General features: G+C 38.1%; 3 protein-coding genes across 3 annotated transcripts; 1 reads left to right on the top strand and 2 right to left on the bottom strand.

Moving 5' to 3' along the window:
* Window positions 1-219: 219 nt before the first annotated feature.
* Window positions 220-11,698, bottom strand: ube3b (ubiquitin protein ligase E3B). The gene is made up of 27 exons (XM_007559180.2): window positions 11,267-11,698; window positions 10,158-10,326; window positions 9,710-9,827; window positions 9,307-9,366; window positions 9,110-9,214; window positions 8,910-9,006; window positions 8,728-8,813; window positions 8,511-8,593; window positions 8,286-8,391; window positions 8,083-8,203; window positions 7,327-7,504; window positions 6,767-6,933; window positions 6,511-6,678; window positions 6,258-6,429; window positions 5,922-6,040; window positions 5,282-5,396; window positions 5,080-5,179; window positions 4,869-4,988; window positions 4,594-4,770; window positions 4,398-4,508; window positions 4,179-4,316; window positions 3,983-4,048; window positions 3,850-3,908; window positions 3,554-3,736; window positions 3,313-3,424; window positions 3,131-3,223; window positions 220-2,437 (listed from the first exon to the last, which is right to left on the bottom strand). The coding sequence occupies exons 2-27, from the start codon at window positions 10,316-10,318 to the stop codon at window positions 2,246-2,248; spliced, it is 3,207 nt and encodes a 1,068-aa protein (XP_007559242.1). The 5' UTR covers window positions 10,319-10,326; window positions 11,267-11,698; the 3' UTR covers window positions 220-2,245.
* Window positions 11,699-12,819: 1,121 nt separating this feature from the next.
* kctd10 (potassium channel tetramerization domain containing 10) lies at window positions 12,820-17,480 on the top strand. Its single transcript, XM_007559185.2, has 7 exons — window positions 12,820-12,927; window positions 14,196-14,409; window positions 14,489-14,658; window positions 15,667-15,753; window positions 15,830-15,882; window positions 15,967-16,162; window positions 16,332-17,480. Exons 1-7 carry the CDS (start codon window positions 12,925-12,927, stop codon window positions 16,542-16,544), a joined length of 936 nt encoding a protein of 311 aa, XP_007559247.1. The 5' UTR covers window positions 12,820-12,924; the 3' UTR covers window positions 16,545-17,480.
* A 3-nt stretch (window positions 17,481-17,483) lies between these two features.
* myo1ha (myosin IHa) lies at window positions 17,484-27,443 on the bottom strand. Its single transcript, XM_007559184.2, has 31 exons — window positions 26,826-27,443; window positions 26,617-26,732; window positions 25,889-26,087; window positions 25,700-25,780; window positions 25,338-25,517; window positions 25,159-25,257; window positions 24,958-25,071; window positions 24,802-24,873; window positions 24,586-24,705; window positions 23,817-23,884; window positions 23,589-23,694; window positions 23,418-23,498; window positions 23,060-23,151; window positions 22,834-22,928; window positions 22,671-22,717; window positions 22,421-22,501; window positions 21,576-21,681; window positions 21,389-21,506; window positions 21,183-21,296; window positions 21,020-21,096; window positions 20,868-20,936; window positions 20,538-20,622; window positions 20,230-20,392; window positions 20,062-20,145; window positions 19,872-19,965; window positions 19,740-19,795; window positions 19,524-19,659; window positions 19,325-19,395; window positions 18,183-18,280; window positions 18,009-18,108; window positions 17,484-17,927 (listed from the first exon to the last, which is right to left on the bottom strand). Exons 1-31 carry the CDS (start codon window positions 26,973-26,975, stop codon window positions 17,901-17,903), a joined length of 3,099 nt encoding a protein of 1,032 aa, XP_007559246.2. The 5' UTR covers window positions 26,976-27,443; the 3' UTR covers window positions 17,484-17,900.
* Window positions 27,444-27,892: the final 449 nt, after the last annotated feature.

The following is a 27,892-nucleotide window of genomic DNA, read 5'->3' on the forward strand; positions in this document are numbered from 1 at the left end:
GTGAAGGAAAGACTTTCAAATCTGCAACACTTGCAACAGCACCCAAACGTGGTGGTGGCAGCGTCATGAATGGGGCTCGTTTCTGCCGGTGCATTGCATCAAGCAGAGAGAATAATGAAGGAAGACTACTAAATTATTCACCTAATCTCAAATCAAAGGCTGGATGTTTAAAACTTGGCCACAAGTGTGTGTTCCAACAGGACATCCATCCCAAACATAGATGGGGGCTGGGGGGATGGACCGGGGAACCGGGGAATTGTCAGGAAACCAGGGTCAGAGACTTAAAAGTTTTTACACTTGGGTGTAATCCCACACTGATATTAATCTCCTGGAATGGCAACCTTACTGCAAGTTTGCAGGGTATGACCACAATCAGACACCAAGTCAGGAAATCAACCAGTTTAAATGTGTGCTAGCCTTCCTGCTAACAAGAGTACTCAAATATCCAGACAGAGTTATACCAGAAGCTAATTGATGGCTTCAAAAAGAACTTAAATTCTCTGCAACAAGCAGATGGACCTTTAACTAATGAGGAAGCTGTACCATGCATGTGATGCAATTTTTATCATTTGTACTAAAACAAAAAGGTAAATTCAGACTTGTGCACCCAATTCTATTAAAAATTATTGTTGTTTGTTGATTAATCCATCATAAGAAAATGTGTCTTTAAAACCCCAAACTGAACAATATTCATGATTATGAGGATACATAAACTTTCCACTAGTACTGTACACGTTTACTGTTTAAACACGTTAGTGGCCATAGCTCAGGTAGTTAGACACTAAATATTTATTCTCATTCATAACAGAAAATGTGTTTTTGCATATTAAAGAAATAGAAGATTTTCAATTGTCCTTCAGCTCTTTGAGTGAAGGTTTGTCTTTTTTCTTGTTCCGTGACGACAAAACAGTCCCTTCTGTCACTGTCTAATGCAAATAAACCCTGTCTCAAGGAGTACTCAGGCTATTAAGGTCACATTCAACTTCATGTCCCCACAAAAACCAGTGCAACATTTTCAAGGGGACGTCGTCCAATTGAGCTGTTGTATTTGGTTGACCAGTCAGTCCGTGACATCATTTTAAAAGGTCTTCAGACCGAGAGATCTTTTCCGCATGGCTTGGAGAAAAGCCCACAGAGATCAGAGGGATATACAGTAAAAGCCTCCAATGGTTGCTTCAGTTAGATCTCTCTCGTTCAGAGAAGTAGTCCAGGACCAAAGCCCCAATATCTATGGCTTTTTTTTCCCAAAACGTGGTAATTGGTTAGAGCTGAACAACAACAGCACACGTGCTAGCATGGGGTAACGGTGAGACATGAGGCACTCGGCGTTAGTATGAGGTGGAGTGAACATGGCTTCCTGGTATAAAATACATAGAAGACTAAACCACTTCATGATTTTAAACTTGGGTGACAAAAAGAGACGTAGCACAGCCTCGTCTACTCCGGCATGAAGGGGGAAAAAAATGTCGACAAATCGTTTCCAGTTCATTTCCTGCTCTTAAAGGTAAGCGGTGCTACAGCGAGGGCATCTTTATATCAAATAACAGCATGATCATACTTTCTGGACAGAAGTGAGGGTGATGTTTGGCTCTCAGACAACCAGAGAACACAACGGACTGGATGGGTCAAACGCTTTGCTTTAAATCGCAACTCAAGCAAATTAATGCCAAGTTACGACTTCGAACAACAACTTCTTCTTCTTGGAGATTTGTCACAAGACACGGATCTGTCTTTTACACTCATAAAAACCTTTTTTTTTCTTTTTTTTGGAGATGCGTTTCTGGATTCAACGGATGAAATCCAGACTTGACAGCATATTAACACTGATTGGTTGCTTGGTTTTACTCATGTAAGTAAGACCTCGTGTCTAATGGCTTGCATTGCATCTGTATTGCTTTCCAGTCGTCTTAAAACGGTGGTGGCCTCGGATCCAAGAATGATTCTGTTAAGCCTGAGAAACTGAGATCAAACCACGGTATATTTGAGTGTTATCATGTTAAATATATGAAATATTCATTTTTAGGAGGAGACATTAAAATTTTACTGTGTTGCAGGAGCTGCTTCCTCGTTGACAAGAGAAATGAGTAGATCTCACTCCGTCAGCGCTCAACCAGAGATCCGATCGTCCATCGTTGCTCCTCCTTTCTTCAGCTGATGGCTCTATAATGTGCCAAATAGCTCGAGCATCCCGCTCAGTTCACGTTGTTTATCACATCCGTCCTGTGCAGATTGTCCCAGCGCAGAGTTAGGAGAGCTCGAAGCCTGTGTTCATACTGATGGCGTAACGCAGTTTGTCACGCAGGATGCTCTTCTTGCTGTAGTTGGGCAGCTTGAGAAGGTTGAAACACGTAGAAGAAGTGGGAAGTCGACCCCCGGGCTCCTTCTTTCGAATTGTGAAGAAGCCCCTGAGGACACTGCCGAGGGTGTCTCCTGTGTCCTGGACATGGCAGATAAAATGTGCACAATTATTTTTTTGGATTGACCATCACAAGCATTAGGTTTGTATAATCTTTCTTCCTTAAAACCATGAGACTATTAGAAAATATTTCAAAACTTCTTCTCCTTTAATGCGACATATCCTGTAAAGTTAATCTGAAAAACAAACAACCTGCTCCAAGAAAAACTGTAAACAAAAAAACCAAAACAATCGGCAGTAACGTGGTGGATTATGCAAGTTAATGCACCTTTTAATTCAGGTACAGCATTTCATCTTCACACACTGAGAAATTTGGAGAACATTACGAAAGTAAAATGAGGAAATTGATCAAAATGTGTTGTGCAATTTAAGTTTCCTTCAAAGTATTAATTTAAATGTGCACACTAATGCAGTTGCCTTATTACTTTCTCCTCTTTTCTGAAAAAGTTTTAAAGTTGTTTTTTTTCATAATCCTTAATCTGTCATGTTGTATGCTCTTAATGGAAACAGTAGATATAACCTCAAAGAAAGTGGGGTGAGAAGAAAGTGCACAGAGGTGACAGGAGCAGAGAAAAAACAGCATTTCTATTCCTCTAAACCACATTCTGAGATTCTTTCATAATCTTTAATTTTATGCAATTTTTTTATTGCATGTAAAAGATACAGGTCAATATAAGCATATGAAACAAGTAACAATGTATTTTTCATTCTTACCTGATCATCTGAGACTTCCACACAGCGGATGGAGAAAGGTGGTTTGAGGTAAGCAAAGCCTAGAAGAGGTGGCCTTGAGCAGCTAGTAACAAACTATAAAAACATATTTGAAAGATAATGAATAGTAAGATCACTTTGTATTTGCAGTAAAAAAAAACAGTATTTAACTTTAGGAAACCTACTTTTAAGAACATAGCCCTCTCTTCAGCATTAAAGTCACTGGACAGGATGTCCCAAAGCCAGATGATGACACGGTGGCTGCTATGGAAACCTCCATAATAGACGGTGTGTTTCCTGCAAGAGGTGAAAACAACACTGAGTATGTTAAACTGGCTCAATAAACAGAAAACATTAGAAAAATGTGTCAAATAATAGTAAAAAAAAAAAAAGGACAAAAAAGGCAAAAGTAAAAATTCAACTTACTTGAGGTCGTCTAAATCAATCTCTGCGTTATCCCCTGAGATCAGCCGCTGAACTTCAGGCGTGGAAAACATGTGCAGCCACTCTGGATTAATGATGCTGCGGAAACCCCGGATGAAAGCCGCCGTTTGCTCCTTAATCTGCGTGTGCATCCGGAAGTGAGCCATCAGGTGGATGTAGCTGATCCTGCAGTAGAGAGGAGAGATTAAATCAGGCTGTGACGTTGATTCGACTAAGGACTTTCTTAAAACGCGAAGGATCAACACGAGTTTTTAACTTTGGAATCTTAATTCACTTACTTGTTTTCGTTGGTGACTGGCATAGTTTTTCCTCCAGGTATCAACTCATGACAGACAAGCTGTAAGGAAACATCAACTTAAACTTCATACATAAGATAAAACGCATTTCTGACATATTTTTATATTTTTCTACCTGCCCCATAACATCTTCATCGTAGGACAATGTGAGTCCTAGATCTCCCACATCTCCGTCATAACGCTAAAAAAAAGCAAAAAAACAAAAAAAAAAGGATTTTTTTTTTTTTGTTTTTAAAATCTTGTTTTAAAAACTGTTCCAAAAATGTTCAGACTCCTTCAGGCTGCAGGTAAACGCAATAACTGAGCCTGACCTTAATGGAAGTGAGGTTTTTGTAAAACTCAGAGTCCAGGGAGGGAAGCTCGTCTATGGAGCTGTAGAAGGTGCTGTGGTGGTGTCCCAGGACTTGACTGAGGAAGAATGAGGCAAAAGGAACATCCACAACGATGCCCTAAGAAGGCAAAACAAACAGCCGATTATCACGTCACTCAGAGCAACCGGCAGAAATGAGCGTCTCCGGAGATTAAATTACCTCATAAACAGCTTTACCGAGCATCTTCCCAACAAACTCAAAGAGCTGCAAGTGATTCTCGTGGATGTAGGATGTGGGCGAGGGATACAGCCTTTCGTTTCCACTTGTAGTCTGTATGAAATAAGCAATGGATCAAACCAGAACCAGGGGGTTTGAAGTGAACAAAACAAAGCGGGCCACTTTGTTTTCGGGTTACCTTGAACAGGTTGAGGGCAGGGTTGAAAACTTTCTTAATGATCTCCTCTAGAAACTCTTTGAAGACCCCGTCCTGGTCAATTCCAGCCTCGTCCACTCCCAGGTCATTAACAAACTTCACACGAATGACACCTTTTATGGAGTTCACCGGTAACCTGCGGAGCTGGTCGTATCCGTCCTACGGGCAGGAAAATCCAGAAGTTATTAAGGAACAAACCAGAAAGTAATGCAATAAATAAGTAAAAAAATAAATAAAAATTATTCTCTACTACACACTTCCAGCATCCGTGAGCGGCGAATAGTAATATGGGTGACGTGCGGAGAAGCCGAGCTGGTTTCTACCAACCCTAAACTTTCTTTCTCCTTTGTGACGATGTTTCTGAACAGCAGCACCCTCTGAAAATAGAGCGTTGGGAATTATCATTGTGCAAAAAAAACCCCATAAACATTAAGCAGCACACATAACTGGAGAATCTCCTTCACTCACATTTTTATGTGGGATAACATGTGGGATGTACTGCAGTAGAAGTTGAGCTCTTTTTTTCCCTTTTTCCAGCTCTTGGAACAACAAGCTCGGCTTCAGATCCCTGAGTGAAACACAGCAGGATCGTTCATCACAGTGAGGAAAATCTCTAAACTGAAAGCCAGTGCGTCGCCTGGGACAGGTGACAGAGTTTTGGAGTATTTACTTGCGAAGCCAGTGGTCGTCGGGGGTGAACCTGCGCCTGCAGTCCCGCTCATACAGGACCATCAGCCAACCGTGAACGCTGTGAAAGAGCTCCAGCTTTTCTCCTTTTGCGTTTTCTATAAAGAACAGTAAGTATGAGGCTGATTAATTTCTAAGAAAGTTGTCATTGTACACACGCACTGATGTTGAAATTGCATTCATTCCCAGGCCTAAATTCTGTTCCATCCTATAAATAAACAAATCTTGTTCACTCGCCAGAAAACAGTTTTAAAACCTGAGACACAGACAGAAAATGAAACAGAAATGACTTAATAATAAAAATGAAGAAATCAGTGTTCAGAAAAAGACTGTCTGATTTCTAAAATAATGAATGAATGAATGAATGAATGAATGAATGAATGAATGAATGAATGAATGAATGAATGAACAGAGATACATGGATGTTAATATTAGAAAATAGCACAGGAAAAAAAAAAAAAAAGCCTGAAAACACTTAGATGAATCCATACTCTAGTTTCTTTTATAAACATTCCAGCTCTGGGAATTACTTTAATCCAATCCCATGCTTTTCCAGACAGAAACCCTGAAACGTCAAAGAAACTCACATCACAGCTGTTCTGGCTAGAGGTTCACAGACTCACCTAAGATGCCGTCCCAAATCATCTTGTACACAAATGTGTTCAGAAAAGAGGAGATGGTGATGAGTTCCTCTATTTTGAAGGATGTTTGCTCCTCATACACTTCAATGTCATCCAAAATTCTGAAAGATAAAATTATGGTTATTTATATGTAGCTTTATGTCGCAAAAAAGTTAAAGGGGGGATTTACAAAAATTTGTGAGGCCAACTAATTAAATTATATTTAAAAGCTGTCATGGAAAATCATGTTTCAATTTGAATTTATTCTACATTATAGGATCCCATTCAATTCAGGCAATAAAAGGATTGCTCTTGAAAAGAGGAAATTGATCAGCTTACGTGATGAGGTGACGAGAGCAGTCACAGAACAGCATCAGCATAGCCAGGAGCTGCTTCGACTCCTCTGTATCGTTGTTCAGACACTCCATGAACAGCTTGAGGCCCCCCTGAGGGCCGAGCTCACAGATGAAAGCCCACAGTTTTGGTAAAAGGTCGTCAAGATGTGTCAGACCTGCAGCAAAAGAACAGGACAGTTCCAATCACCTACGACGATACCGTGCAAGAACACAGCGAGCGGGGTTCTGTGGCTGACCGGTGAGTATCTGGAGGCGTATTTGCGTCAGCGTGGACAGAGCCGTCTGGTAGAGCACGCAGATGCTGCACACTTTCTGAACTTCAGCCGAGTCGACCCGCTTCCCTCCGACGGGTTTCAGGATGTTCCTCACAGAAGCCGACTTCTGAAACGCTCTCTTAAAAAGATCTTTAAAAGACGCAGACGCATCACATCCTGAACGACGGAAAATTCACCGTGTTGAGAGACTGTGCAGGGTTTTACTTTGGTAACTTACTCTTCACGGGCAGATTGTTTTGAGACGTGCTCGGCTGTGGCGGCGGCGGGGTGGACTCCTGACTCTCCAGCTTCTTGGAGAGGACGTCACTGAAGAGAGTTCGAATGACAGAGACGCCCCACAGGTGCTGAAGCTGCTTCGTGACCAGAGGCATCGACTCATTCAGACTGAGCAGAGGAGGAGAGAGGACAGAAAATGAAAGAAACAACAAGAACAGTAGAGAAAACAAGCAAATACAGCAGAAAAATTAATTGCCGACTAATCTTTATCAACAAAAATATAAATGCATGGGTATGTCTAACACATTTTATAACATTTCTGTATATCAAAGATGCAGCATGCATAAAAAATTGAGGAAAAAATTTGAGGTTAAAGCTCCAAATAATTATTTTTTTTTTCTGATGGCTGGCAATTTATTTAAAGTTTGGAGAAAAAAGATAAAGTTAGAAACTAAACTATTAATATTTTACAGCAAAGTTTATTGTCATTCTCTGACTTTTGTTCTGGACCTGATTGGCTTGGATTAAAAGTTATACTTAAATACACAAAGACTCACTGACCCGTAGTCCACAGTCTGAGAGAACCAGCCCAGGACAGGATGCCAGTGTGTTAGGTTGGACTTCTTCTGTGATACGTATCTTTGGCAGTATGACAACATGTCGGTCAGGTCCTTCACAAAATGGTTGGCCTCTTCTTCTAAAACTTTCTCGTTGAGGTAACCCAAATGGATTAGGTTTCCTGTTGGGTATATTTGAAAGTGACATTAACTACAGATGCATCTCAATAAAATGCATTGTCTCTGAAAAGTTAATTTAGCTTAGTAATTGGGTTAAAACATATTAAAAATACTCATATATACAGATACAATAGATAGACTACATGGAGCCCCAACCAGGTGCTGAGACAATACTGTACAGTACAATGGTTTTATATAACATAGTAATTTCCCATGAAACATAATTTTGAGTTTCCGTTATATGTAATCCATAATAATACACTTAAAATAAATCACTTTGTATGGATTTAATCCATACAAAGGATCCAATCCATAATCCTCTTTATAAAACCAGTTTTTATAAAATGGTGTTTATAGATAGATAGATAGATAGATAGATAGATAGATAGATAGATAGATAGATAGATAGATATAGGTAATATATATATACATATATATATAAAAGACACTAGTTTAACTTTTTGATCTGGACTATTTACACTAACCTTTTGACAATACTCCAATTCACTAAAATGGACCTGCACACACATCTGTTTTAGCAATTAAAAAGCCGAGTGCTAAATCACCTGAAAGCACTTACCAAGTAAGCAGAGTGTGTGGCTGCCCTCAAGACACACACAGATGTCCAGACACTGTTCTTCCCGGCTCAGAAACAAAATGAACTTCCGCAAGAGGTCGTGGGTCTGGATTAATGCCATGCACTGTTGGGACAAAGTATATGTAAAGGCAAACGGTCTTAACATTTCATGGCATTTAGACGCAGACACAACGACAGGCTTTTACCTCTGGAGTCAAGACACTGAGGTGGGACACGACGGCGGGAACGGACATGATGTGGAGGAGGAAGGACCGGAGCAGGTTGTCTGAAAAGTGAGCTGCAGTGACTGGCCTGTAAAAGATCAGATTTCGTTTATAAGCCAGTTTATATAACACAAACTGTAACAGACATCCATGTGTGGCAAAACTAAAACGTTCTATCCAAGCAGAGAAACTGAAATAAGAATGTACCTCAGAGACAAAGAGAAAACAGCAGTCAGGGTGCCTTTGGAGAGAGACGGCTTAGACCGGGCCAAACCATTGGTCAACAGGATCTATACACAAATTTAACACAAATTTCATAGTTAACAAATATACTTTTTTTCTTTTTTCAAAAAGATAAAAAGAAGACAACTGAACACAATTGTCTTGTTTAAACTGTATAAAAAAACAAACAGTAAAAGTGAACCTGCAGTATTGAGTAGAATCCCTTCTGATTTAGATGCCCCATAATATTTTCACAAATCCTTGTCAAAGCAGGTCTCAGAGCCTCACCTGCAACAACGGCAGGGAAAATGTTGTCCATTATGTTTCCGTTCGAACAAAGCGTGTCAGGCAACAACAGCAGATCTGTTTATACTGGACTCTCACCCTTTCCTCGGACTATCCGCCACGTCGACGTGTCGGTGAAGGTCACCAGCATGGTGAGGTACAGTGTAACCAGCTTGTTGTCTTGGAGTATATCAGGCTGAAAAAAAAATAAAAATCACACAGTTGGTTGTACGACTACATCTGAAACACGAGGACCGAACTAACCGGATGCAATAATTAAAGACTGGATGAAGGATTACCTTTAGGTTTTTCAGTAACTGACAGCAGATCCACAGGACATCTTTGATCTGTTTCAGCCAGGGAATAGTGAGGTCTTTGGAGAGAGCCAAGGAAACATACCAGACCTGAAAACCACAAGGAAGAAACATCACTGAAAGAAAGTGAGACTGAAAAAAAAGGATTCATTTCTAAAGAATAACAACACAGCCAGACTTACTTTAGGTTCGTTTTCAACCTCCATGCTGGCCAGAATCGCTCGACACAGCTTCTCAAATCTCTGATGGAAGCAATTAAAAATCAGTTGGAGTTGCACAGGCAAATCCATAAGTAATACTGAGGCAACCCGACTTTGACTAAAAATTATGTTTAACTACACTAATATGTTTGCACCACTTTAAAGAGGGCTACAACTGCATTAACAGTTTTAACTGGCTGTACATTTAGTTTACTAATTAAATTCTTTGCAGTGCCAAGCAGTGCCTCTGGACTTTATGTAATAAATAATCACAATTATGACGTAGAAGGAAAAGATATGTATTTTCAATATTTTTAAACTGTCGCAATTGAAGCTGATGTATCATCACAGATCGACATGAACCAATGGATAGCAGTAAACTCACCATCTTATCCTCAAGGCGATATATGAATAGCAATTTTCGAGCAATTTTGAAAATTGAAAGTGCATTTCTTTTTGTTGTCCCCGTTTCAGAAACTTGAAAATAGTCATCAACCTCTTTCCTGGTAAGATTTAAAAAAAAAAAAAAAAAAAAAAATAAAAAAAAAAGGACTATTCAGAAAACCATATTAAAANCTCACCATCTTATCCTCAAGGCGATATATGAATAGCAATTTTCGAGCAATTTTGAAAATTGAAAGTGCATTTCTTTTTGTTGTCCCCGTTTCAGACCTCTGAGGTCAGATAAAAAACACTTTTGTAGCTGTTATTTCAAAAAAAAAAAAAAAAAAAAAAAAAAAAAAAAGGACTATTCAGAAAACCATATTAAAAGAAAATGCAACTCAGAACATCACCATACAAAAAGAATGCAAAGCTCTTGAAACTGTAGTCACCTGATTTGCTTCTGGAGTCTGCAGCGACAGAGGAATCTTCTCACCAGAGCCTGGATCTGGGTTGCTGCTTTCTCCTTCTCTTTGTGTCCCTTTCTTTCCTCTCTGGCCTGCCTGGCTTTGTCCAAGAACTCGGACTTGGAGCTTTGAGGGACACTAAACATGGTGCAGCCTAGAAAAGAAAAATGTAGACCATTGGTTCCACTTCAATAAAACTACAAGGGGGCATTTAAATAATTTACAATCAAATCAAAAAGTCTGTTGTTGTTTTTTTTGTTTGTTTTTTTTAAACTTGAATATTACATAAAACCAATTTTAAAACCCTTCTTTGACAGAACTGCCAAAGCAGGTCGAAAATTGGAATATCCTTTAATTGCTTATTTATTTTATTAATTCAGTTCAAAAAATGAAACTCTTTTCTTCATGAATAAAACATATACAGAAAAACAATACAAATTGTAATTGTTTATAAAAAAAAATAAACTTTGGATCACTGAGCAACAGTCAGTTCCCTTTCTGATGTCTCTGCTTCAGGAATGGTTTAACCCACTGCAACAGTTACATCTCTTGTCTTGGATACATCTTGGTGTTGTTTCCTTAAGTTCTGACTCCAGGTGTGCATGCACACCTTTTGAATGTTCTCTACAAGTTTAAGTGGGTTTTACTCCACAGTACTCTGAAGACATCCCTTTCTATCATAATTTTTCCTTCCACTAAACGTTCTATTATTATGACTGGATACTGCACACTGTAAAGAGCAATCTTAACTTCTGAGGTTTAGTATCATGTAATAGATATCATTTTCATTTTTTCTAAAGATATTGATATGCCTTCATTAACTGTAAGGCATACTCATCGACACACACAGAAATATGCGCTTGAAATAACTGTATGTTATAAATCTTTATGATTTAGAGTTTTAAATTTACTTATTGAAATAATTTAACTTTTTGACAGTATTCCAAGTTATTGGGTTGCAGCTGTACCCCGTTAATATGAAGCAGGGTGACAGTTTTTTTTTTTAGAGATGTCAAAGTCCACATCTGTGCTTTTTTGGAGCTTGTTACTCCCTGAAAAGTTGAACATGACCATACTGTTTTGGGAGAGCTTACCAGTGAAGTTAAGAAGATAAGAAGATTTTGTCTGGCCTTCAGGCACACCTTTCGCTATACGTTCTCCTTCATCTGGCAGTCCGTAACATCCAACAAGGAAGAAAGTCCCAATAAAAAAAATTAAAAAAAAACAGAAACAGAGGTCTAACTTAGCATCTTTGGAGCTAGAAACGACTCAGTGAAGATGGAGAAGCGACTGTTAGCTCGCAGGGCTAGCCCGCAGCTTGTCGGTTTGATACTGACTATAAAACATATATTCTAAACATGGTTAGATTTAATTAGCATCGTGGCGAGGCGGACTTTGATGTTTCAACGATGTCAGTTTGTTGTAACGCAGAATACACACCGTTTCTAAATGTAAACAATGAGAAGAGATCTCTACATAGACTGCAGCCATTAATCCATTGCGTCGCACTAAAACGACTCCGGGTAGTTTCTATCCGGTTTTGCAAAGTGCGTTCGGCGTTTAGATCCTTAATAAATAAAAAAGAAACTTTTATTAAGCAAACTCTGTTTGTACAGTAGCAGATAGTATGAATTTATTTTGTGGAATACAGCTATCGCCCAGTGTGTTAGGTGGGCGTTGGGTAGGGGACTGTTATTGCTGTTACACTTTGCTGTATCAACGGAAACGTGTGGGATACATGATTTATTTTTCACGCGAATTAAAATTATTCATTCACAACCTCGTTTAAAGTAAAGCTATTTGTCTGTAATTAAATTAAAGAATTTTCAGCAGTTTTCGTTCTTTAAGTTTATCATGTTTTTACCTCTCCCTTTAAACTGTGCTTGGGACGGTTGACGTCATTTTTATGAACGCGCAGCGGTACTCTGGTGATGTACAGTAAAAGTGACCCCTGTCAAGAAAATCACGTTATGGAACGCGCATTTCAAGCTATTTATGTCTTAGTCATGAAATGATAATACATACTTTACTAAATGAATTAGAGATTTTCTATAGTATTAATATGGATGTTATTGGTTATTATTCATTTCAATAATTTACTGATATATTTATTTCATATTTTTTATCCATCTATCCATTGTTTGTACCCCTTATTCTTACACTGGACAAAAAAATCAACCCAGGATGTTTTGAATTACGATACTTTTGTCTTTAATCATGCGGATTCTGTCAGAAGGTTGTAAATAATTGTGCTGAAATTGACATTTGAATCAGTCAGATAATGTTCTAATTTAATGAGTTTGTTGAATTATTTAACTCATCGCTAGCTTGTATAATAATGGGATATTTCCATGCAAAATTTGCACAAAAATGAATTTAATGTCGAATTATTATTCAGTTCTAGCACACAATTCAATTTCAAAAACACATTTCCCTTTTTTCTAGAGTGTGGGTGGATCATGTCTCCTCAGATGTAATATTTATTTATGTATTCTTCAATATAATATTTTAATAAAAATTTAAATATTTAATTATAAAACATCTTCGTTTATTCAAGATTTTAATATTTAATTTTTTTTTTTTTTGGACAAAAGTATTGTGTTGTCAGGCACTTTTGATCGCTCCTAAACCTATTAGCACTTGAAAAGCCTTTCCTGTCACCGGGCGCTTTTTTCTGCACAACACCGGAAAATAGTGGGTGTTAGCTGACTGGCGTTAGCAAGCAACAACTTCGAAGTCAGCTGTGGGTTCTATGGTAAATATATGGGTTTCTTTCTAACCATAAACAAATTATTTATTCCTTGGTATCATAATATTTAGAAATAAAGATTATTTAAATGTTAGTATGAAATAATTTACTTATTATAGAATATCTTCGGTAACTCATGACTATGCTAACTGGCTGCTAGCTACTGAGCGCTAAATCGAAGTTGAAATATCACTTCACTGTTTTAGAAACAAACTAACATCTAATGTTTGGAATCATTAGTGCCTCTTATTTATTTTTTTGTTGGATTCGATTTTTCTAATTGTGGAAGCTTTCGTTAGTTTACTGATGGCCTTGATGACGCCGTTTTTTCCCAACTGAATAAAATGTTCATTCCTTTTGAAATGTGACACGTTCAGAATACTCAAGTAAACATAGATAGGTTTTGACTGATCTGATTTTAATTTTGAACAACTTAAAATAGACTGCATCAGTAATAGTAAGACAAAATGTGGAAGTACTTTAGACATTTCATTAAAAATATTTAAGACTTTCTGCTTACTTATCGATACCAAATCATGCAATCAGAGTTTTATTATGGCATCTGATGTTAACTTATATATTCACTTTGTGTGTTTTTGCTTATATTTGTTATCTCTTTGGATCATTTCTGGTATACTCACCTCTATACCAGATCAATAGGCCCTATGGTGACCACCGCCCAGTCCTTTGGGTAATAATTAAATTTAGAGGTGGCTTAATCGACAATCGGTGAAAGTCATTACAATGTCTTGATAAGGATAATAAACTTTTGATTCTTTTTTGAATATAATTATAAAACCACATTGCATTGATAGTATTATATAGAATTTGTAACTACAAAGTATGGAAGATTATGGATTGGTTATGAAAGTATGGAAAATGAAGTTGCTGCAAGCTTTCAGTAAGCATCCGTCTTTTGAAGGAAATCACAATGAGGACTACAGTGCCTATTGTATAGATGGACAAAATGAGACCAGTTCCAATCTTGAAATGTTTTGTGACAGGGGCTACTCCTGTACAGAGAAGTTCATAAGGTTCATTCATTCTGATGGATTCTCAGTAGGAGACAGGCTGTTGTTCAGCACTTATGATTCCCTTCATAAATCACATTGGTTTATGAAGAAGGCTGTGTGAAGTAGTACCAAAAGGTGTTACTTATGTGGCATTACCCCTAGTAGATAACAAAATAGCACAGACGTTTACTCCACTCTTCATGGAAACGTGAATTTAAGGGAGATCATTCAATTTTGGTGTTTTTCCGTGTTTTGTTCCAGGAAGAGATGTCAGGAGACAGTGTGGTGAGCTCTGCAGTGCCAGCAGCTACAACCAGGACCACATCCTTCAAAGGTTCCAGCCCCAGTTCAAAGTATGTGAAGTTAAATGTGGGTGGAGCGCTCTACTACACTACAATGCAGACACTAACGAAGCAGGACACCATGCTTAAAGCTATGTTCAGTGGGCGGATGGAGGTGCTTACAGACAGTGAAGGTAAGCTCTGTATGTGCATTTTTGAACACAGTAACTTGATGTTCTTTTCTTTTACACACCAATGGTTTTCTGTTTATAGGTTGGATCCTAATTGATCGCTGTGGAAAACACTTTGGAACAATCCTTAACTACCTCCGGGATGGGGCGGTCCCACTCCCAGAGAGCCGTCGGGAAACTGAAGAGTTACTCGCAGAGGCCAAGTATTATCTTGTCCAAGGCTTAGCTGATGAATGTTCAGCAGCCTTGCAGGTTAGTTCTTTCATAAAAAATCTGATATCTGATTATGCTTCAAGGCTCAAAATGTTGTACATTAGGAGACGGCATCCTGCATACTTTTGATGTGCCAAGTGGTTATTTGAGACACCGTTAGCTCTTCTGTCTATGAACCTTCTCTGCACACTTTCTCTAACGAGGCATTTTTGTCCACACAATGACCACACTGTGGATATTTTCTCTCTTTTTTTTTTCTAGCCATTTTCTGTAACCCACAGAGAAAATCGGGTGTGAAAATGCCAGCAGATTCTGACACACTCAGTCCAGGCCGCCTGGCATCAACAACTATAAATTGTCCAAAGTCATTGTAGTTTCCATTCTTCTCCATTAGTTTGAATTTGAGGAAGTTGTCTGGGTGGCTGAATTGTTTAGTTTCTGCCATGTGATTATCTGACTTTCTATGTGTGCTTTCTAACATTGAATCAAGTTTACCCAGAAAAGTGGCTGAAGGTAGAAACTTGTGTTTTAATACGACTAAAGACATTGTTATTTAACAACAATGTTGTTGCATTACAGGTGATGCTGAAATCTCCTTTTACTCTTTACATGCTCAGTCAGCTCTGCATGGTTTTTGTTCTTGATACTTTGTTTTGAACTCGATACCAAAGCGTTACCTTTTTGTCTACATATACTTGGATATGCTCATGAAAGTACCCTTTCCTGCTCATCTACTTACCACTAAGTGCCTGTTTCTCTTTGTAATCAAATATTTTGATGGAGACGCACTCATAAAAATGGTGAAATATGATTTATAATTAACGACATTGTTTTAAAGGTTTTTCATTAAACCGCCATTTCTATTGTGGCAGTAATTCTTGTTTAGGTAACATGGCCACTGCTGAAACCAAAATAGCTGAATGGCCTCCTTCTGGCAGACACCTATCCTAGTTACATGGCAGAATTTAGTTTACGGTGCATTTGTCATCATATTTAGTCTGTAATTTAACTGCAGTGTTTAATAAAGGAAATAAAATTGTCTTTCAGAAGAAGGAAACATATGAACCTCTTTGTAAAGTGCCTCTCATGACATCATGTAAGGAAGAGCAGAGACTCATTGCAACCTCAAACAAGGTATGTTCTTGTAGCTTGTACTGAATTTTATGGCGCTATTAAGATTTTTTAACTAAGAAACATTTTGTCTTTCCAGCCTACTGTGAAACTGCTGTATAACAGAAGCAACAATAAATATTCATATACTAGGTGAGTGGATCATAACCCAGGTGACTTGCAGTGTCATTCATCAATTTTATTATTTATTTTTTTATTTTTTTATCTCCTGTCCAGCAATTCTGATGACAACATGCTAAAAAATATTGAGCTTTTTGACAAGCTGTCGTTGCGGTTCAATGGGCGAGTCCTCTTCATTAAAGACGTGATAGGGGATGAGATCTGTTGCTGGTCCTTTTATGGCCAGGGTCGTAAGATTGCAGAAGTGTGCTGCACTTCCATTGTTTACGCCACAGAAAAGAAGCAGACTAAGGTAAATATGCATTTGTTGCGTTTTTTTTTTGTCATTAAAATAAATTCTTGGATTGCGGCACTTCTGACCTTCAGTACTCGTCTACCCTGTACAGCCTTTTTCATCATTACTATTACATAGCAGTACATTTTTCACTAGCTCTTATTTTATTTCTTTGTGAAACACTCAGGTTGAGTTTCCTGAGGCGCGCATCTATGAGGAGACCCTCAACATCCTTCTGTACGAGTCCCACGACGGTCGGGGTCCAGACAACGCGCTGCTGGAAGCTACAGGCGGCGCTGCGGGAAGATCTAGCCATCTGGACGACGACGAAGAGCCCGTAGGAAGAGTTCGTAGGATTCACGTCAAACGACCCGATGACCGCACACACCACCACCAATGACCTCCATTGTTCTGACCCAAGCAGCCTGTGTCTCTGCACCGTGCTTGTGCCTTACAAACACCACGCAAATCACTCTCTCTCTCACTTCCTGTTGTCTTTTACCAGCTTCTCCAAGAGACTGCTCTGAGTGGCGTACATCGGTTTGTGTTGTTTTCTGTTTTTGTGTCTCGTTTTAGTTGTTTAACTGTTGTGTAATCTTAAAAATGACTTCTCCTACAGTTGCTTACATGGATGTTTGCTTCCAGCAGAACAAGGTTTACCCATCGGACTGTTTGTGGGGTGTTTCTGTCAGTATAAATCTGTTGTTTAAGGGTCCAAGCTATGTGACACACAGCAGAACCTGAAGTACAACATGTAATTACTTAAAAAGGTAATGTAGACGGTTTGCTGCTGTTGGTCTGTCAGTGGTGTTATACCACAATGCAACCATACTGTGGCGCTGTTTTACCCCTGGAATGTTACCGTGGCTATTTTGTAGCCTGATAATTAATAAAACTGTATTTAAAAAAGTAATTTTTATGTTACAGTATCACAGAAGAATGCAACATTTTACTCTCTGGATTATATTCTATTTAGCCAGGACTGATAAATTTCCCTTCACTCCACTATAAACCTTTTATTCTCCAGTGGAGGAAACCTGATCTGTGACCTGAGGTGCTAAATGTACTGAGCTGATTGAATGATGTCTGCTGAGGTTTAAGTGAATGAGTGTAATCAGAGCGAAGCCGGGCAGGAAGGGGATGCCTGTCTACAAGCTTTTAACAGAGATGGGAATTAGACCTGTCCATCACTGCATTCATCAGAATATACTGTCTTGTCTGCATACTTGTATGTTCAAGTCAAAGCACTCATCGATTTTTAGGTCTGTTGTACAGAAGTGAACAAATGATGTTTTATATTTATATATCCTTTATCACAAATAAATTTCTAGATGCATTAATTTTGGTATGTGTTTAATTTCCACATGTTCCTCGTCAGTGAAAATACAAAATTATATAATACATATGGCTTCGTTGTTTAAAGAATTACGTGGGGTATTTTTACCGAGTTTGAGAATAATATGGTTTCCTCAAGTCAGATATTTTTTTGCACAACATCTTTGATTTTTCAACTTAAAGTTAACCTTTTGAATTAACATCTCAGATTTCAACTTTACTAGATAATATATCAAACTGTAGTTTTATTGTAGGTAAATATTGTACTGGAAATTAACTTGACCTAAAACAGATGAAAAGTGTGTTTCTGTCCGATGAGCGATGCAGCTGTTTCAGGTTGGGTGTGCATCCTGTTGACATGGTCCTCTCCTAAGGGGTCTCCTGATTAAATATGCAGGGGCTTCTTGCGTGTCCTCACATGTTACCGTGTCTTTGTTCGTGTTGCAACCTGCAGCAAAAAAAAAAAGTGGTTTGTTTTTTTCTTATTCTTCAGGTGAATTTAAAGATGTGATTATTTGTTTTTACTCACCACCATCAGGTGTCCATTCTTGGCTTTGTACACCATGGCCTCCTGCCCTGTGGTAAAGTCCACTGCGCTCTCTTTGCCAGACTGGATTTCGAGCTTAATGCTGAAAAACGCCAAAGTTGTTGAGTCAATCTGAATGGCAAAACCAGGTGTCTAGTTTTCAAATCTTGAACTCACCTGCCCTGAACCACTTTGATTGCATCCTGTTTGTTAGCAATGATGCTGAGTTTTGTTAAAAACTCATACAGGTGATCACACTGTATGATCAGATCTCCCTGAGACAAACAGAGTGACAAATGATCTTGCTAGTTGTTGTTTTTTTACCAGGAAATGTATAAGTTTTAATGTTTCTGAATCTTCACAAACTTAGTCATCATTAGAATAATTTCTGTATTACCATAGTCATGATCAGTGTCGGTTTAAGTAAAAAATACAAACCCAGATCTTACATTATGTCATGTATTTGTATTCAAAAGAGTCAAACGTTGAGTAAAATAGTCACTGCAGTTAACAGCAAATCTTTTGGAGTAAGTCTGATCACTTTCCACATCTTGATGACATTTCTGTCTATTGTTTTTTTTTTTTAACTCAACCTCACATTAAATTGAGAATGTCAGCAATTTTCAAACCTTGAAGATTCTTAGTTGGATTTAGTTCTTTTGCTTTCACTGGGGAGTTTTAGGCACAAATATCCTTTGATTAATCCTCATTGTTGGAGCTGTGGGTGTATGTTAACAGATGTCCAACCCAGCTGTGGATCTCTGCAGCTCCTCCAGAGTTACCTTGAACCTTCTCTGATTAATCCTCTCCTTGCTCAATTTAGATGGATACCTCTGTTTTGGTAGAAATGCAATTGTTCCACTCTCTTTACGTTTTCAGGAATTGGATTGAAAAGCTCTCTGTGACATGTTCAAAGCTTGGAATTTTTAAAAATTTTGTTTATGGGGTAGCTCTGCTTCTCCACAGCCTTTATATCTGACTCATCTGATGCTGGTTTCATTAATGTCCTCTAACCTCGGAAACCTTCACAAACCAGCAGGATTTATACTGACATTACATTAAATAAAGTTGGGCTCCATCTGAAGCCTTTTGGTTGCACAGAATTTCTTTAAGAGTATCAGAGTAAGAAGGCTGAATAGAAACACACACCCCACTTTTCAGATTTGTAAAAAAATAAAAATACATGGTCCTGTATCCTTTTCATTCCATTTCAAAAATACTACAAAATTAATTCACCAGCTTTAGTTGATTTATTACATGAAATCCCAATAAAATACATTGTGTGTAATGTAATAAAATAAAATAAAAAAAATACTCACCTTTTGTTTGGGGTCTTCACAAGTTATATGAATTACAATGATGCCATCGCTTAAGTTGCTTACAGATATCCCTGCAAAAAGTCCAAACTCAATTTTTGCCCTCCATGAGAACACTAATAATAATAATAATAATAATAATAATAATAATAATAATAATGATAATAATGTTAACCACTGAATAATTGAATGTAGCTCAGACCTTTGAGAGAACTGTACGACACTCGCCGTTTGATCTTGGCTTCCTCCACCAGATGGGCAGCAGTCTTGGTGAGGATGAGCTGCCTTGGCCTTGGTTTGAAGCCGTTTCTGTCATACTTAATGACGGGGACACTGTACTGCAGAAACACAGAACCCAAATCACTCAGCGCTTGATTTGGTGCTGGATTACGTCAAGCTGGTCATTTCATCCCATTACCTTAATCTGCTCATTGCGAATCATACTCAGAACCCGGATGTTTATCTCTTGTTCGCCTGGAGAAGACGGACCATGCATGTATGTGACCGTCTGGAAACAGAAGTGTGTGGAGCTGTTTTATTTGAAACTCACTGATTCTTGTGTCCAAGAAAGGTTGAGCGATGCTTGGTGGATAACTTTCCTTTTTGCCTTTGAAGATCGCGCTGGTGACAACTTTCATTTGAAGCTGAAAGAACAAAAAAAATATTAACTACTAAAGCAAAAAAAAAGACAGAGCATTTTATTTTTGTCTTATATGTATGTTGTGGTTAGCGTTTCTTACTTGTGCTTTTTTCTGTGGTGGGATTCCTCGCACATATTTCCGCACCATCAGACGGTAGTGAAGCTTCCGCAGTATCTCTGATGCCTTTAACAAAGCAATAAAATCATCCTCAGAGCCAAAAGTTGACTTTCCATCAGGCTGCGTTGAAACAAACAAACGCTGAGTTACCTCAGTGAGCACAGCTGGGGGAGTTAGCCAGGTTGTCTTATCCAAAACTGTCTTTGGCAGATTGTTTTTCAGCCTATTCAAGTAGCTTTGTCTCACAAAGGCCAGGTACTCTGAGTTATCTGTGCTTTTTGCTTCCCCTCTGTTTATGTAGGCTTTGATGAACCTAAAACAGGTGAACAAAATGCAATTTAGATTAAATGATGTGATGACATTTAGACTTAGGGTGCCATTATTATTATTATTATTATTATTATTATTATTATTATTATTATTATTATTATTATTATTATTATTATTATTTTGCTTACTTCTTGATGACTTTTACAGCCCATGCTCTTTTCTCTTTCTCCTTCCTGGCCTGTGCTCCTCTCCAACACGTCTCAATCTTTGTTGCTGAAGACATGAAATGAAAGTTACGTTTGCTTGCACTTCAGCAAAGTCAGAGGTTTGAATATCTGTGAAATGTTCCTAAGTCTAAAACATAATGTCTGTTTTTTAATCACTTGCTGTTGGAGATGTGATAGATATTTTTAGCATAAAAACTTCTTTTCCAATCCAGTGTATGGTGCTGGTATCAAAGTTATCTTCATGGTTTGCAAATATTTAAGCACCAGTCTGTTTCATGTTCTGATATTTACCAGCCTCTTTCTGTTTCTTGAACTCTCCCTTCACTTTGTATCCTTTATACTTGGCCTGAAGTTTTGATGCTGCAAATCCAAAGCATACAAAACCATTAAAAGCCTTAAGCAGTAATAATAAAGATTTGATTTGAGATTTGAATTAAACTCACCCAAGTCATGTTTGCATTTCTCGTAAGCATCCTCTGTGGCATAAAGGGTCCTGGGATGACGGATGAAGATCTTGGTTCTATAAAAATCCAATCAAGTATTGTAATTTTTGCCTAAACTGGCTTACTGGGTATTTTTTAGGCTGAATAAGAAAGTTTTCTTCACCTTCCCATCTTGTACTCATCAGGCAGGTAGCCCAGGTGTTGAACCAGCAGTTCAACCCCATCAGCAGGTATTCCTCTCCAGTGAGGCCAGGTGGCCGGACACAGGGGTTTGTATCTGTGACATGAGCCAGGTAAACACACACAGGAAACGTTTACACACATGAAATCGAGCACAAATTCATGGGGAAAGATATGTTCTTGCAGGACCTCTTTAAGAAGTCCTCATACTTCCGACGGTAAGCAAAACCAGCTCTTCTGACTCTGAGATGCTCCATCAGGCCCAGGTACTTCACCTGGTGTCTGATCAATGCTTCATCAAACTGTCCTGTGATTGGATGACAGCGATCATAAAACGACCGTGTTGATTCTATTGACCTTTTCTGAGCTGACATACCTGGCTGCTTGGACTCATTGGACTTTAGACAGCGTATGTACCAGGCCTCTTTAGCCATGAGCATCTCTGTGAGCTTCTGCAGGCTGTTCTTAAACTGGGTCGCTACCTACAGACACAGCCGTACCGTCAGTTCAATTGGCAGATACATCATGTATGAATTAAGACTTTTAGTCCGATTGTGGATAACAGATTTTGCCTTGTCAGTCAGAATGTATTATCGCCAGTCTTCAAGGGATATAAATTATGGATATAGGCTTAATTATTTGCATACATCTGTATGTATTCTTAAATACATGTTTCTTACATATTCTTAAATATGATGTCTTTTAGCAAACTGCAGAAACACCAGACATTTTCTGTAGTCACAGCAAGCTCAAGGAATCATTCTGGTGGAACATTTCACCACTTTTCTGACCAGAATTGGCAAAGTCCATACAAATCAGTTGGCGTCCACAATATTTTTATTAAGTCTGCTTAACGATACCTGATCTGGATCAGTGTCCTGTTAGAACATTCGATTTTATCCAAGTTTAATTACCAGCTTCTTGATTTTAGGTGAAGTTGATCAATTTGGATGTAGTTTTCCTTTATTCCCTTTTGTGTACGATAGTTCAATGGCCTCTTCAAAGAGCTTCATCCTGAAAATACTTTATGTGGAATTAAAATGGCTCCATGCCTGGAAACCAGTTAACTGAGATAAGCTGCGCCATTTCTGATAGGAACAGTGGCCAAATACCCAATTGGTGTCTGTAAAAATTCATCAAAGATGTTTGTTGCATCATCAGTGCATGAACAATTTTACATTTTATTGTTACCAATAAGAATCCAAACACAGATGAACTTACTGTCTCTGGTCTCCTCTTGTTTGTTGTGTCCACAGCAGAGAAGCACTCCCTGACAATCGTATTTTTTGACTGACACACCAGCTTTAAAAAGAAGTGAGAATCCACATTAGTGCATGTTTACATCAAGATAATAAATTGTTAAATATCATCCATCCATATCTTGTTTTAACTTTCTGCAGTCTTGCAACAACATACGTTTTGGTTACATATCTGTATCTCAATAATTAGAGGTGCAAAAATCCGTACTTACATTTGTTATGTTTCTGTATAACAGGTCATTATTTTTGTCAAGAAAACCTAAAAATGTAAAAAATCAAAAAAAAAAATCTCAAAGTTAAAGGACTGCCACTATGAAATTACTGCAGTCCAGATGTTAATGTGAAAATGGCCTCTGGACTGTGGTTTTATTTTACCCACAACGCAGTAAGTGACCTCCCCGGCGTAATGCAGGAGTCTGAAATCTCCCCTCTCCAGAGTCTTCCGTGTCATTTTGTCAGCCAGTTTGTGTCTGCAGTCAAAGAGGTGGAAACAGAGTCAGAGGTGAACCATAACTCTTTGTCTTCATGAAGGCACAGTCCACTCCACTGAGCAGAAACCTGATGTTTGTGGTCGCTAATAATGCTACAAAATTTAACTCACGTCACAAAGTGCGGGTGATTGCCCATCTTTTCTTCTAATCTCTCCAGAAAGGTGAGATCGGTGGCATCTCCTGGCCTGAGACACTCTTCATCCTGCAGAATCAGATTCAGGTATTTATTTTATTATTGTTAAACATCACTTATACAGCCATATTCAGTAAATTAGCGTATTAATGAAAAGTTCCTTTATTTCAGCAATTTAATTCCCCAAGTCTAATACAATGATGGTTTCCCACTTACAGCTAATGAAAGCATGTGATTCCATAAAATATTAAAGATAACAAAAACAAAATTTTTACTACAAAAATATGGACAAATACGACTGCATTTATGTGAAAAGACTTCTGAGGATTACACACCAGTATCGATATGATTCCTCTGTGTTTCTCCTCAACCAGGTCACAGATGATCTTATTGTTGAAGAACTGAACCGGCTCCCACTTTGAGAACAAACCACTTAGAATAAAGCTAGAAAATGTTGATGATCATTCATTTTGCTTTTTCTTTTTCCATGCTTTGATCAGTCTCACCTCAATTCCCTCAGCTTCGTATTCTTCCTGCTCAGCTTTGAGCGTCAGCTGGATGAAAAGCTGCTGCAGCTTCTCGTTGCAATAGTTTATACAGAACTGTTCAAAACTGACGACAAAGAGGGCAAATATTTCAGTTTTTTGTGTGCAAAACTCATGTATGATGGTAGCATTGGGCAAAAACGTGTTATATATTTATCACAGAATCAACTATCGGAGAATGCAGCTCACCTGTTAACATAGAACACCTCAAATCCATATATGTCCAGAAGCCCGATAACAGTCTTCCGTGAAGAGTCCTAGCGGAAAATATTGCTATAAAATACTGAACTTTAATAAACTATTCTCTATGGAGGACCAAAACCGACATAATAAAAAATAAAAGAATAAATATATAAATAAAAGAATAAATGTATAAAAATAAAAGAATAAATATATATTTTGATAAGAAATAAAAGCATAAATATATTTTTGTAGGACCAAAACTGACAAAATAAGAAATAAAATAATAAATAGATAAATAAAAGAATAAATATATAAATAAAATAAATATAAATATAAATCCATAGTTCTCACCCCTTGAATGTTTCCACATGTTGTTATGTCACAGCCATAAATGTAGTTGTATTTTATCTGGAGTTTTACTGAGAGTACATCATGCAAGAAGATGGATAGAAGTGGTGGGAAAATAATGCATAGTTGTTTTTTTTGTTTGTTTTTTTTGCTGCTTTTTTTTACTTTTCTTTTAAAATACAAGTGTGGTGTGAATTTGCTCTAATACCTTAAGTTAAAACCAGTGAAAACAATTCTAAGTTAGCAGAAAACTTTGCTACCTGTGTGTTATGACTCTTTAATTATCTCAGATTTTTTTTATTTTTTGAGAATGCCATAAAAATGCATTGAATTTTGTGGTTGCAAAAGGAAAAATGTAAAAAGTTCAAGGGGTGTTTATGTTTTAGCTTTGAAAATAAAAACCGGTATGTAAGCTTTTACATCATACCTTGTTCTCCATGGACTCATTAATCCTGTTGACCAACCAGGTAAAAGTCTGTCCGTAGATGGCTTTGGCCAGGGCGTCTCTGACATAGATGGCGTGGTCTATTGTGAATGGACTGAGGACCTTAAAAATATTTTTATTTAAAAGTCACAGTTGTAGTTGGGAGAAACACAGTTTTATCACCTAATGAGAGTAAAAGAGGCTTTGGTGTCTGTCCACCTGCTCTGTTTTGGCTTCAATCTTTCTGAATGTAAGTCCTTCCTTAAGGCTGTTGGCATCCACCCCCAGGAGCTGTGAAGGAAACTGAAATGAGTCGCCAGATGGATTTCTGAGCCTCGTCTGGACATCAAACTCAGGAATGTTTGCTTTCCTTACATCTGAAACCCAGTTCAGCTCCGTGTTGTTCTTCAGGAGGGCGTGACCTTTACTGTCCGGATCAAAGTGAACATTTCCCAAATGGAGAACACTCGCAACCACCCTAAACAGATGCTGCACAGAGACACTCAGGTTTTTTTTGGTTGTCTTTTACCAACATGTTCATGTTAATACTGGTTCAAGCGAAGCCATTCAACTTACATTGGTGTTAGTTTCATCAAATTCAATGACTTGCAGGGCATTTTTGACAGACTTCCAGTCGTTTTTGTCATTAATAGACGACACAATGGCACATTCCCCCTGTTGGAAACAAAGAACACACAACTGTAAAATATTTATAGTCGTCATAATTAAGAGTGCTCTTCTGAAGCCATGCAAACCTGCGTTAGGTAGTAGTAATGCTGGACGTCTCTCTCAAGGCCCAGCTGCGTCAGCAGGTCATCGGATCCTCCTTCCACCAGCTGGTAGAAAACGTGGAAGTTCCTTTCTCCATGATTCTGGTGCACAACCCTCGATTTCTCCAGCAGGTAGTTCAGGATGTGGCCTCCAACAGCATCCCCCTTCAGGCATCAAGATTTACATTTGATCATCTTAACATTATATGCAATGCTGACTTTGCTTTCTTTTCATTGGCTTTGTAAGGTAAAAGAAAAAAAAACATGTTTTAATTGTTTTGATCCTTGTTTCTTTTTTTACTGATATATATGTTTTTTCCCACAGCAGCATTTGCTTGAGTCCTTACCTGACTGTCGAACTGAATATCCATGTATTTCCCAAACCGACTTGAGTTGTCATTTTTCAGAGTTTTTGCATTCCCAAAAGCCTTTAATAGTAAAAAAAGAAAGCTCTTTTATTCAGAATAATCGTCACAATCACCTCTTATTTAAATGCACAGCCGATGTTCTGATAAAATTAGAAGCAACCATTGAACCTCTAAGACAGGGTTGGACATGAGCATCTTGTCTCTGACGGTGTTCATTAAAGTGGTGCTTGGGCAGCTGACGGCATAATACTGCAGGATCTTCTTTGAGGCCTCAGTTTTTCCTGCTCCACTCTCACCAGAGATGAGGATGAAGTGATTGTTGAACTCTGTCAGCATGGTGTGGTAGGCATTATCAGCCAAGGCATAGCTGGATGGATAGATAAGAACTGTTACACATCAAAGGTCTAGTTAGGCAAATATGCGTTAACAGGTTTAAAACGACAAGATTTATATGGATTGGTGATTATATACATTTATAGAGTAATATAGCAAGATTTATAGCAAGATAATAAGATTTATTTTCTTTACAATTCAGATTATGTTGAAATTTACCTAAAGGATCAGATCCAAAGAATTATTGTGGACATTTTTAATTGACTTTGCCTTTCTTAAATAAACTAAAACAAAATGGACACTCTTGATTTGGGCAAACCAATGACGTTGATTTTTTTTTTGTTCCTGGTCAGTAAAATCCCAAATCTTTCAAGTCATTTCTGAAAACAGGATTTTGATAAAGGATATTTTTTCTTTTATTTTTCTTTAATAATCCCATGAGCTGAAATTTTTTTAACCATGTTTTTTCTTGTTTGCTACAGGATAGAGTTAAAGATTTTATTGACTTTATTTACACTCTGATTGAACAGTGTACACAGTTTGGATGCCCATCAAAAACTCACATATGCGGTGGAAGCTCAAAAAAGTTGACACCCATGTAGACATCCATCTGTTTCTTACTGTAGATGTCCAGGTCCTTGTATGGATTCACAGACACAATCAGTGTGCCAATGTAAGTCTAAGGACACGACAGAGTGACAACAGTACTTATTTCATCATTCAAAACACATGATTTAATTTAGATGTGGATTTTCTTTTTTCTGGAACTCACATAGATTAGATCCTTGCTGAAACGTTTCTTCAGATTGCTGATCACAGCCACTTCTGTGGTTTCATCCAGAAGGACAAAGTCCTGGATTCCCACTCGGTCCCTGGCGGTCAGGGCACCCTCCATGTCCAGCCGACCCTGTGCAACAAGCATCAGTCATCCCGCAGCTCAGTACTCTGCTAAAAGCTCCTGAGATGGTAAATTGTTATTTACTGTTAACCCAATGTTGTGTGATCTATTTCTTAGTACATTTTTATTTTATACTATTTAACTTTAATTAACTGAATAGTGTTTGCTAGTTCGTTTTATTCTACAAATAGGAGAAAATTGGGCATAATAAAAACAAATGCAACAGTTATAAACAACACATGCGACAATTATGAATGGATAAAAAGTTTCAAGAAATCTGTTTTGACATCTCCATCTGGATGAACGCATGTTTCAGTAGACAACTCCAAGGGGTAGCAAAGACCAGAAAAGGCACATACAGTCTATTTTGTGGATCTATAGAAACTAAAAAGATTTTGAGCTCCTAAAAGTCTCTGTACCAATGGCTTTGATTATTCATATGAACAAACAGAAGATAATTGCTACACCATTCACAGGGACCTTGGCTAGCAGCCGTTCATTCAATTGAGCTGATGCTCCAACTAAACACTACACAGAGTGCAAAATGGACTGGCAGAGCCTGAAACAGCGGCGTGTTTTAGAAGTATAGTGGGAAAAAAATTCCACCAATCTGTTTAGCATTCACAGCACCAACACTTTGACCAAAGGTTTTCACAGCTTTTGTTGGTTTTATTTTATTATTTTTCACCACCCCCTCTTTGGAAGCAGAAATCCTTTGATTCCCAACTCTCTCTCTAAAAACATTTAAAAAAAGATAATCCATTGGATCTAATTGACACAAAGCCCTCCTTTCCCCCTCCCTCATCCGTCCGTCCTCCTCCTATGGCCCTCGTTTCTTCTGAGAACGGCCGAGGGGCTTTTTGTCCTGTAAATACCACGGAGGAGAGACAAAACAGACGTCTTTAAAATGCAGTCTACAATCCATTACACATATTCTCCCT

This window comes from Poecilia formosa, unplaced genomic scaffold (assembly GCF_000485575.1).
Source record: "Poecilia formosa unplaced genomic scaffold, Poecilia_formosa-5.1.2 Scaffold103, whole genome shotgun sequence".
Classification (NCBI taxonomy): domain Eukaryota; kingdom Metazoa; phylum Chordata; class Actinopteri; order Cyprinodontiformes; family Poeciliidae; genus Poecilia; species Poecilia formosa.

Bases quoted from the DNA above. Each gene is read 5' to 3' on its own strand.
- ube3b (XM_007559180.2), bottom strand. From the start codon at position 10,318: ATGTTTAGTGTCCCTCAAAGCTCCAAGTCCGAGTTCTTGGACAAAGCC. The intron at 9,828-10,157 runs GTGACTACAGTT...AAATCTTACCAG, and splicing joins AGACTCCAGAAGCAAATCAG to GAAAGAGGTTGATGACTATT. The intron at 5,397-5,921 runs GTGAGTCTGTGA...TGTTCTTTATAG, and splicing joins GATTTGGGACGGCATCTTAG to AAAACGCAAAAGGAGAAAAG.
- kctd10 (XM_007559185.2), top strand. The intron at 15,754-15,829 runs GTATGTTCTTGT...TTGTCTTTCCAG, and splicing joins TCATTGCAACCTCAAACAAG to CCTACTGTGAAACTGCTGTA. The intron at 15,883-15,966 runs GTGAGTGGATCA...TCTCCTGTCCAG, and splicing joins AATAAATATTCATATACTAG to CAATTCTGATGACAACATGC.
- myo1ha (XM_007559184.2), bottom strand. From the start codon at position 26,975: ATGCTTGTTGCACAGGGTCGGCTGGACATGGAGGGTGCCCTGACCGCC. The intron at 24,874-24,957 runs GTAAGGAAAGCA...TTTCCTTCACAG, and splicing joins AGCTGAACTGGGTTTCAGAT to CTCCTGGGGGTGGATGCCAA. The intron at 23,695-23,816 runs GTGAGCTGCATT...CTTTGTCGTCAG, and splicing joins GAGGTGTTCTATGTTAACAG to TTTTGAACAGTTCTGTATAA.